This window comes from Mercurialis annua, linkage group LG4 (genome assembly GCF_937616625.2).
Source record: "Mercurialis annua linkage group LG4, ddMerAnnu1.2, whole genome shotgun sequence".
In the NCBI taxonomy this organism is placed as follows: Eukaryota; Viridiplantae; Streptophyta; class Magnoliopsida; order Malpighiales; family Euphorbiaceae; genus Mercurialis; species Mercurialis annua.
Window position 1 is genome coordinate 37,375,448 of NC_065573.1, and position 10,927 is coordinate 37,386,374.

The 10,927-nt window shown below is 34.0% G+C and overlaps 2 protein-coding genes across 2 annotated transcripts; both read right to left on the bottom strand.

Moving 5' to 3' along the window:
- Positions 1 to 2: 2 nt before the first annotated feature.
- On the bottom strand, positions 3 to 780 carry LOC126676936 (lipid transfer protein EARLI 1-like). The gene has a single exon (XM_050371309.2). It carries the CDS (start codon positions 735 to 737, stop codon positions 204 to 206), a length of 534 nt encoding a protein of 177 aa, XP_050227266.1. The 5' UTR covers positions 738 to 780; the 3' UTR covers positions 3 to 203.
- A 5,143-nt stretch (positions 781 to 5,923) lies between these two features.
- On the bottom strand, positions 5,924 to 9,649 carry LOC126678666 (serine/threonine-protein phosphatase 7 long form homolog). The gene is made up of 6 exons (XM_050373562.2): positions 9,551 to 9,649; positions 8,694 to 9,460; positions 8,518 to 8,605; positions 8,027 to 8,422; positions 7,077 to 7,932; positions 5,924 to 6,066 (listed from the first exon to the last, which is right to left on the bottom strand). The coding sequence occupies exons 1-6, from the start codon at positions 9,647 to 9,649 to the stop codon at positions 5,924 to 5,926; spliced, it is 2,349 nt and encodes a 782-aa protein (XP_050229519.1).
- Between the last annotated feature and the right edge of the window lie 1,278 nt (positions 9,650 to 10,927).

Genomic DNA, 10,927 nt, shown 5'->3' on the forward strand with positions numbered 1-10,927 from the left:
CATGAAAAAAATCACTTTTTATTATTCATGAAACGATTAAAATAGGATACTTAAACACACGAACTAACTTATTTATAGTAAAGATCCTCCCGCTAAGACAAAAAAAAATACAATCTGCATAAATCATAAAGCATAGAAGGAAAATGAACTTTTGATACTTAAACGAAGACCCACCCAAGAAAAGATATGGATCTGCATGTTTTCTAGGGGCATTGGAATTGCGGTGGGGTATTAAAGCTGCAGACATTAAGAAGCAAGCTTAGTCTAATTGGAAGATTGAGTCTGAGACCCAAAACGCTCCCTCGAATAGCGGTGCAAAGGCAAATAGCAGCTTCGAGATCGACGAGACCTTCGAGGAGAGAGCAGCACGGTTGAACAGGAGGCTGCCCAATTGTCACATTAAGCAGTGCGCCAAGAACATTAACACAAACGCCTAGTTTTAGTGCATCTCTTGGGCATCTTCCCGGCGAAGGGTTCGGGTTGGGGTTAGGGTTAGGGTTTGGGTTAGGGTTGGGATTGGGGTTGGGGTTAGGATTGGGATTGGGGTTGGGATTGGGGTTGGGGTTGGGGTTTGGAAAGGGGTTGGGAAAGGGGTTGGGGTTAGGTCTGGGGTTGGGTCTGGGTCTAGGTCGGGGCCTAGGAGGCTGGCAGCCACCACCACATGCACTGGTAAGAGTAAAAAAGAGAAGGTTGAGCACAAGAAAGAGAGCAAATGATGAGGTTCTTTTGGATTCCATTGCTCAAAAGCTTAGCTAAATAAAGAGAGAATATTAGTGATGGGTGGTGAAGATGTGCATGGAAGTGTGGGTTTATATAGAGTCTTGAGAGGTAGTGTCGATATGAAAATAATTGAAAGATGCAAAAATTCATCATTGATGTTTGATTTTTTTTTTAATATTACTTTTCAGTGTGTAAATTTCTATATTATTGTCTAATTTTCTTAAAATATATCAAATACGTCTTTTTGTCTATTTTTTCTATTGCCGATGTGTTAAAAAGACAAAACCAATCTCATATTTATTTAAAACAATTATCATATAAGCAACACAAAATAATTTTATATTTTTTACCAAAATAATAAATATATTTAAAAATTATGACAATTTGTGATTTATGATATAATTGTATAGTTGACGGCCTAGTTTTTGATTCCATATAGACTCAATTGATTTTTTATTTTGTTTTCATATGAATGACTATTTGGGTTTGAAATAACGGATTAAGTATCAAAAAATATATTTAAATTTAGGATTAAATATATTTATCGTAAATTGTAAAGTTGACAAATCAGATTGTCATAAATTTTTAATTTAAATTTATCACTTTAGTTAAAGATGTGGATATTTATATAAAATTATAGTGTCAAAAGATCATGACATTATATATGTAGATGGTATATTTACCTATATGAAATCAAAATGACTAATAATAAATTTAAATTTATTTTTAATCTTTCAGTAATTTAGTTGTTAAAATAACTAAAAAATATTGTTTGATATATATATTTCTAAAAATTAAAACACTAAGTTAGAAAAAAAAATCATATATTAGTATGATATATTTATAAATTTATATATGAAACTAAAATATTTATGAACATTCATGAATTATATTAAGAAAAAAAGGAGATCTAATCTTGGACCCATATGTGCACTTTATTTTGGATGATGTGGTGGGGTAAGCAAACTACCGCTGTTCTGATTTGGTTATATTCTTCATTTATATTTTTTATTGTAAATTAAATGGTATAAATTAATTTAATTAAATTTATATTTTTTTTTTATTTATACTATTCATCCTATAATGAGCAGTGGAAATCGTAACATGATCCTTTCAAATTTAAAATGAATATGAGAAAATTCCAATTTCCTATTTTTTTTGTTATAGTATATTTATTTATGATGAATTAGTTACCATAAGAATTTTTGGATTACAATCAATATAAAGTTTGAGATTTTCTTATATCAATTAAACGTACCCGTTTTTAAGAATTGGAAGAAAAATAGTTGTTGATTGGATAATACCATAAAATTTGGATAAATTAATTTTTTAAAATATTAAAGCGATTTTAAATAGATTTTCAGCTAATTAGCCAAATTGGAAAACTTTTTAAAATTTGAAAAGATTTTAAAATATTTCGACAAATGCCTTTTAAATTCTATTAGGATTAGTTTTGTTTGTGTTGTACAAAAAGTAAATTAATCTTTATAAGCATTATATTATTTAACTAATTAAGAACTTAATTAACTTTTTCCAGATTTGTAGTATGGTAGAGCATATTGTTATACTAAATAATGACGAAGCTTGATCCTTATTTATTTAAGAGATGATGAACAAACTTCCAATCTTGGCCTATTCGGCATGGTGGCAAGTTGGTGCAGGAGGACAATGTCACGGGCAAAACTAAAGACCTACCATGGGCTCCACAAAAGGAATATAATATCAACTATAAATTTTTATATTTATAATTTTAATTATTTTATTTTGTTCGGTCAATTTTATAAATTAAAACAAGTATATCATTTAAACTATAATTATTTTTAAAATTTATTTTATAAATTTTCGATTCTCATGAATAGTTATTACGTATTTGATTCTTAATTTTAATTTAAAAAATATAATTTTGATTTAAATAAAAAGTGTGTCCAAAAATAAATTTAAATTGAGAATTTAAAATATTTATTTTAATTTGTAAAATCAATGGACCTAAATGTTCAAATTACAATTTAGATACATTTTATAAATGGTTATAATTATAGGTATAAAAATATATTTTAGGAATATCAAATTAACCCCCTCGTCATTATTTTTAAATTTCCTTCTTTTCACACTGCGTGGAGCCATTCATATTGCAACTTTCCCTCTCTTTTTATAATTTCCATTTCCTAATCAAGTCTAATCTAATCATTGCACCTTTTATTGAATTTGATTTGACCTCATTATCTTAAAATGAATAAAATCAAACAAAACTTTGTACGTAACATGTGGTTAATTATTAACTACTTTATTCTGCTTTTGTATGCAAGAAGTTGATGACTATTATCTTGCCAACTCAAGATTAAGTGGCCTCCATAAGAAAAATCTTGCTGTCAATTGATCGATATATAGACAAGGTTTGCAGATAAATTTATCAGATTGAAACACTGAAATTAGTAGTTTGTTAGTTAATTAATATTTGCTAATTACTGTGAATTATAGAGAAAAAAAAACATAATGTATAGTAGAAAGTGGTTCAATCAAAAACAAAAATATAAAAGGCAAATCTTAAAATATAAAATTATAATCCATGATTTTTTTATATGAAGTAAAGTGGAGCTCAAATCACGACTTTTTCTCTAAAAAACTTATATCTCCAACTGTAGCGATGGACGGCCCGTTTCTCTCCAACTATCGCGATGGACGGCCCGTTTCTCTCGTGCATAGCTCTGCTACTTTTTAGAGGGAGTGATCTAACTGTTATTTTTTTATTATAGAGATTGTAAGTTTTAAATTTTTATATGAACGCATTATCTATTTAGGTATGATTTTATTAATTTTATACCTCATTCTTTCTATGATTACTCTTTTTACTACTCTTTTTTGATAAAATAAGTTATTGAAACCAATGAGATATAACTCAAATAATATAAGCGCTACACAACAAACTGCTATGCCGTGAGTTCGATTTCACCTACAAGCACTTCTCCCTCTCCCAATCATAAAAAAAATAGGTTATTAAAATAATTTTATATAATTATTATAGTTAGGACTTTGGAATTTCATCTAAAATATATTTTCTAACCAATATGTTATAATTCAAATGGTATAAGAATTAAGTAACGACATTCTACTAGTTATGAGTTTAATTTCTACGACAAGCGTTTCTCCATCTCCAATGATAAAAAAATACACTTTTCTAGTATATAGTTTCAGATTCTTTTGTATATGAGAATTAAGCTTTGATAAGTGATCATTAATTGATACTATTAACATTATAATATGGAGACATTATTGAATCACTAATTGAGTATAATTTCATTAGTCGTCATTAATAGCCAAAAAAATAAATTAAGTACTCATTAATGAAAATGATAAGAATATAATATTGTTTAAGATGATACTATTTAAAAAATTGATATGGTTGAATTCATCTTCTAAACTGAAGTACTTTGGCTATTTTGGTCTACATTAAAAATGGTTATATTCCCAAACTGCAAAGGGAACAAATTAATGTAGTAGCAAAATTGGGACCTCAGGGGTGTTTTTGATAGCCATTAAAAAAGTGAGTACCCATATTAACTTTTAGCATTTGGTTGGTGGTACCTAATTTTATCTAACGTTAGGATGTAAACATTCTTCCAACCAAATTGGACCACTATGAATATTTTCGGTTTTATAGAAAATACAATTGAACTTTAGGAAATTAATTCTAGTGCAACAAAAAAAAAAAGAACTACTTGATTTATACAATTCGAGAAACTCCGGAGAATTTGTCTTTTAATTAAGAAAAATTAAGTGGTCAAATTGTAAATATCTATATTGTTTAGTGCATATTGTTTCATGTTAAAAGTTCAGGCATGAAATGTGATCAACTATTTCGGATGCTGGCCCATTTCATTGGTAGGATAAATAAGCCTTTTTAGTTTTAATATGGATTTTTTTAGTTTTAATATGGATTAGTTAGGACTGTAAATAGGCTAGGCTGAGCTGGGTTTAGAGTAAATTAAAGTTCGGCCCATAATGTTTTACTGACGTAAGCCCAAGCTCACTACAAGGTTCATATGAGGTTTGGACTGAGTTCGAGCTAGCCCAATTTCATCAATCGGAAAACAAAAAATTAATTATAAATTAATGCAACAGAGTCACATTCTAAGGCTCCAATCATTATTAAAAAAAATCAAATTAAATCAATTGCATGAATTATAGTAAAAGATATAAATTAGCTAATTAATACAGTGAAAAAAATCCAGACGAAGAATATAAAATTAAGAAAGTAACATTATCAAAAACAGTAATAGTAATTAAATTCGAGCTTTTCATTAAATTTGATTGTCCCCTTTCATTACCTATAATCTTTTAATATAATTGTAAACAAAACATAATTTAGTAATATAAAGGGATTCTCCTTTAAATTTTTGTAACAAGAACGTAACTCCAAAAAATAAATTACAAATAATTTTATTAACTTTTTCATTGGCTGTAAACGAGAAAACAATCAAATTAATGTTGTCACGGAAATTTTGATAAAAATGTTTGAGATCCAAAGATTAAAAAAGTTGTAACTAGGGTTAATTGATTATTAGAGTAAACTAAATCTTAACATTTGAAATCCAAAGATTAAAGGGTCATTGACAAAACAAATCTTAAAAAAATGGAAAGATTAGCATTTGTTTTGAAACGTTTTAAACGTTAGGCTTAAATCGTTAAAAGATGAAACGTTAGAATTTGTTTTGCTAATAATCCAAATTAAAATGATTATTAAATTATAAAAACAAAATTGAAAATTAGCAAGAATTAATTTAAGAGATAAATAAAATATTATAGGTCTTTTAAACCTTTGTTCATTTTATTACGGAGAGTGTGGTTCACTTGCTTAGTGAAAGTCGGGAAGGAATTTTTTGATACGAAAATATAAATTTTAAGTCTGTTTGTAATAAAAACAGCAAAAATAAATCTTGCTTTATTTGATATTTGATGACAAGTTGTTAATTGATCTTTTGTTCGAAAGATAAGTCATTTTACTTTCAATATGGGTGTGGTTTGGACCGTAAATGGGGCAGATTGGGCTGGGTTTGGAGTAATTTGAAGTTTGCCAAATCATTTTAAGAGAATCAAGTCCAAGTTTACTTCAAAGCTTATAAGAGGTTTGGACTGATTCGATCTAGCCCATTTTCATGAAACAAAAAAGACAACTTTATATTATTTAGAGATGAATACAATAAAATCACACCCGATACGAAGCTCTTCGTCTGAGTTCCGTCTCAGACATAGATCTGCGTTTGAGAGAAAGCTCAGACGATGAGCTTCGTCTCAAACGAAGTTTGGTGTCTCCGACGGCTATTCCGGACAGAGATGATGGCCGGTTTTCTTAAGAAAAAAAGGAAAAATATCAATTGAGTCCTTAATTCAAAGTTTTGTTCAATTAAAAATCTGAAAGAATTAATTTAAAAAATAGTGAAAACATGAAGGTTAGTTTTGGACTTTTTTCCAATAGATTTGACTATAAATGGAAAGATTTATTTGTCTGATTTTAAATATATATTTTTTATATAAATCTGATTTTAATATTTTAGAAGGTTTATTTGTTCGATTTAAAAACCACCATGATGCCTCTCAAAAAAAAAACACCATGATGTATTTGAACCCAAAAAAATTTAATGGTTGATATGTCCTTTTAGGGAAACTACGGATTATTATTTTTTTACCTTTTGCCTTTTTTAAAATTTTCTTTTATTTTTTCCAATGTTTTGATTTTATAATTCGGGTTAATGACCATTAAATTTGGTTTTTGTTAATTATTTCCGAAATTATCACCCAAAAACTCGTAATTCCCATTTTATGCCTTCCAGACCGCGGAATTGTTCCGCGGTTTGTGTAAACCGCGGAACAGTTCCGCGGTCTGTCCTACGTGGCTCCTCGCTGGAGGAGCCACATAGGAAAAGTAAATCGCGTAACAGTTACGCGGTTTGCTTTTCCAACGTGGCAAACCGCGTAACTGTTACGCCGTTTACTTTGTGCAGTCAGGGAATAAATTCCCTGACTGCACTGATTGGGAGAAAAATTCTCCCAATCATTTTAATCTAATCATTTTAAAAAAAATTAAATAAATAAAAAATTTATTTAAAAAATTTATTTAAAAATAAAAAAAATTACGTTTTAATTGTTGATTTTTTTTAAATTTAAAACGTTTGAATTAGTTAATTTTTATAACATTCTACAAAAATAAATTTATAAAATACTACAAAATAATTATATTAACAAATATTGAAATATAATTTATACTTCATAACAATAACATATTTAATAAACTAAAAATTACAAATTAAAAAAGATTACTACATCAGATAATAATGTACAAAGTACAAAAAAGAAATCACCTAGGAGTCCTATCGTCATATCTGCTAGTGACCGGGAGGTTCGAGCGCAAGTTGTTTCTGTTACGGTTCGCCCGACGGCCTGTACTGATGGTGAGGTAACGTCGACCTGGGCGACCATCACCATCTCCCTCTCCTGAATCGGCGTCCTCGTCGTCGGCTCCGTCGTCACCCTGCTGGTCCTGGGGAATGGCCGTACTCGTCGTTGCTGTGGCGGGGTAACAAATTCTCCTTGTTGGCGGAACATCATCGCCTCCATGCTGTCTAGACCTAACCAACTGCTACCATATGACAGAAAGTCTGTAGTCCCAGGTGTCTGTGGAAGTCCCTGTGAAGCTGGAAAGTTATGTGTACCCTGTGTAGGCTGATCCCACTGCACCTGAAAAGGAGGCACCGTAGGTGGTACATAAGCAGGCGGCGGTGGAACAAAAGGCGAAGAAGGTCCTGGTGGCACTGGATATGAACACGACCCCTGAAAATAGTGATGTGCCGAATCCCCGTAAAACTGGCCAGAAGAAGAAGGAGGACCCGATGAAAAGGGTGGCGGTGCAGAGCTGGACCCCGCGTAATAGTAATGCCCTCTGAAAGGATGAAAAACCACTGGGGGAGGCATAGGATCGGTCGGACGCTGAGGTGGTGCAGGGGGGTGACGCCGCTCTCGCCGTCGATGTCGCAGTGTAGTCGGATCTATCGGCGCGTCAGGTATGACTGGTAGTCGATGCGGCGGTATAGAAGGCTCGATAGGGGGCGACGTAACATCACGGCGGTCCTCTCTAGTGCCTCTCTGTGTGCTGGCTGCGAACCGCCGAAGCTCAGTGTCAACAGGAGCATCCCTACGTACACGCTCCACAAAATCGGCCTGTAAATAAAGATATAATACGTTAAAAAAAGTAGAAAATTAACCCACAATTTATTGATTAATTAATTGAAAAACATATAATTTAAAAAAATACCTGTGCTCCGAGCTCAGCGCCCTGTCGTGTGATCCAGCGACGCGTGACATACCGAAACCAATCCATATACTCGGAATGATAATGAGGTGGGTCCTGGAGGGGCTGTCCTGAAATTACAAACCGGAGCCGGTCGTCCCACACACGAATGTAGTGAGAGTGTGTCTGGATCCAAGATGAGCTGCTCTTCAGGGTAAGGGAGTGTAGTGAGTGGTCCTGAAGTGGGGCGTCTGGAATACCCTGTTGCAGTCCGAACTGCTGCAGAACTCTGTCTGCCTGGTGCCACTCCACAATATGAAAATAAATAAGTGGAACCGTGGCCCGCCAAAAAGCGCGCCCATCTAAACAATACGCTGGGATAGTGTCCAGCATATCATCAGTGTACGGCTGCCAGATAAACTGCATGTATAAAATATAAGACATTTAGTATTAAAACATTCCCACAATGAGCTATTTAACATACGAGATAATAAAACCGATACATAATTTCTTACATCTTCGTAGCGAGATGTGTCAAGCCGAACACGGATGTCAGGCAGCGAGTGTCGAGCCGCACGGCTGGCGTTTCTCCGGCCTCCCCATCTGTTATTCAAGAACAACAACACATTAATCCGTCAATATTTAAGAAATAGAATAAAATTAAAAAATATTAAATAGCAGTAAAACACACCTGTCGCCCAGTGGTAGATGTGGTGAAATAGTGGGATCGGCAAGAGCGGGAGCAATAACTCTAAGTCGGTCCAATGCCCACAACTGCAGTATCCACAACGGCCCGCCCATGTTGCGGCGATTCGCAGACCGCAACGAACATGAGCACAGCTCGTGATATAAGTAAGCCAGTGTCGCCGATCCCCAACTGTAGGTCCGAACTGCCGCTAAGTCCTCTAAAAGTGGAAGAATCCGTAACGAAGTCTTTCCACTACCGAGGTCAGTGAAGCACAATCCTGTGACAGCGAGCAAGAGATACGCCCGTGTGTACCGATGGACAAGCTCGTCAGTCGCCTGGTCTGGTAATGCACCGAAGTCGGGGAAACTCTCTAGGATCCAAGAAGTCCGGACTGTGGAATTTGCAGGCTTTTTAGGATATCTGCCCGCAGGAATCCCCAAAACCCTCTCTGCCACTGCAGCCCAATCATGTACAATACCTCCTGTAACAGCATGACCGTCTACTGGTAGTCCGGTCTGAATGGCCACGTCCTGTAGTGTAACCGTGCACTCTCTGCCGGGTAAGTGAAAAGTGTGGGTCTCCGGCCTCCACCTCTCCACAAGGGCTGTGATCAGCTGCATGTCGACGCTGTAGTGACGCATAGCAAAACAGCCTGCAAATCCAGTAGGCTCGATCATCGACCGAATACGGTGGTCCAACCTAGCGAACGGCAAAACAGCGCTCCTTCTAGTCGTACAGCTAGTGCGAGACAGAAATCCCTCGTCAGATCCCTGAAAAAAATAAACAGTAAGTTAGTTCAAAAATTTAATTAAGTTGCAAACGTAACTGTTGACAAAAAATAAGATGCAAACGTAAGTTACCGTGCCATCCCAGACATCCTGAGAGATATGGTCATGCTGTAAAAAAAGTAGCGCCGGTCTTTCAGGACCCGGCTGCATGTGATCGTGAGCAACTGCCATGGCAGCAATTTGTTCAATACAAATTATTAAACAATTAAATCATAAATAATATCAAACACTTGTTCACAAATAATATGAAACAATTAAATAAAAATAACTTCATCAATTAAACGGTCAAGTAAAAGTGTTACAAGAGTTTGTTATTTAAACTAAATAACTAAACAAACACAAAATAGAATGAGCTGCCAGATTTTCAATTTTAATAGAACACAAATGGAATTACAACATCCTTAGTACATGATAAATGGAAACAGAAATTCTCACATCACGGAACTCTAAAAGGACATGAACTAAGGTTATGACCATATGTAAGACATCTTCTACAGTAGTTGTTATTCCGCCTGTCCTTAAATGTCTGGTCCATTTCATTGCTACGCCTACTCTCAACCGGCCTACCCTTCTTCCTCATCAACTGTCTGTTAGGAACAAATGGAATTTCAGTGGACTTGATCCAACGATTTCGATTCCATAAGGGTTCAAATGAAACAAAGCTCCACGCTAAGATTCCATACTCGCATTTGTAATACCATGAAATGTAGTCAAGGTAGTTCTCTCCGTATTGGTTGCAGGCAGCTATCGCATGGGAGCACGAAATTTTCCACTGTTGATACGCATATTTTATATAGGGTTTTTCCAAGTATTTGATATAGTATTATTGCATATTTTTTAGGATATTATGCTTGGAAAGGTGTTTATTTTGTAGATTTATGCGTATGGAGTGAAGCGTAGCAATTTGGAGCAAATTGGAAAAAAGCTGGAAAAAGTGCCTAGTTCCTCAAAAGTGTCTAGTTCCTAGGAACCAGGCACTATTGAGGAACTGGCCCGGATTACTTTCTGCGAATCCTTTGTGGCTAATTCCTCAAAAGTGCCGAGTTCCTAGGAACCAGGCACTATTGAGGAACTGGCCCGGATTACCTACGAACCTAAAAACGTGAAAATCCTTTTTCAACGCGGATTTGGATCCGATTTCAACTACAACTCTTGCAACACATCAAGGACTCTTCCACTATATAAAGACATCTCAAGATCATGTATTCTATCTAGTTTTTCATTATTTTCTATTCTACAAACAATTTGTCTTAGGTTAATTTTCTTTCAGTCCTTAGTTTATTTTCAAGTCTTAATTCTTCGAAGCTTTGATTCGAAGACTTGTGTTCCGAATAATTCCAGGTTTTTAATTCAAGTATTTTCTTTCATATTATTTAATTATGTTCATTACTTTTGATTTATTGATTTCTTCAATTATGTCTAGCTAAATCTTTTAAATCTAGGATATTG

What these genes read in the sequence shown, in the direction of transcription:
- LOC126678666 (XM_050373562.2), bottom strand. Translation starts at nt 9,649, where the DNA reads ATGGCAGTTGCTCACGATCACATGCAGCCGGGTCCTGAAAGACCGGCG. An exon ending in AGGATGTCTGGGATGGCACG is followed by an intron (nt 9,461 to 9,550) that starts GTAACTTACGTT and finishes TATTTTTTTCAG; the next exon opens with GGATCTGACGAGGGATTTCT. An exon ending in GCGCTGAGCTCGGAGCACAG is followed by an intron (nt 7,933 to 8,026) that starts GTATTTTTTTAA and finishes CTTTATTTACAG; the next exon opens with GCCGATTTTGTGGAGCGTGT.
- LOC126676936 (XM_050371309.2), bottom strand. Translation starts at nt 737, where the DNA reads ATGGAATCCAAAAGAACCTCATCATTTGCTCTCTTTCTTGTGCTCAAC.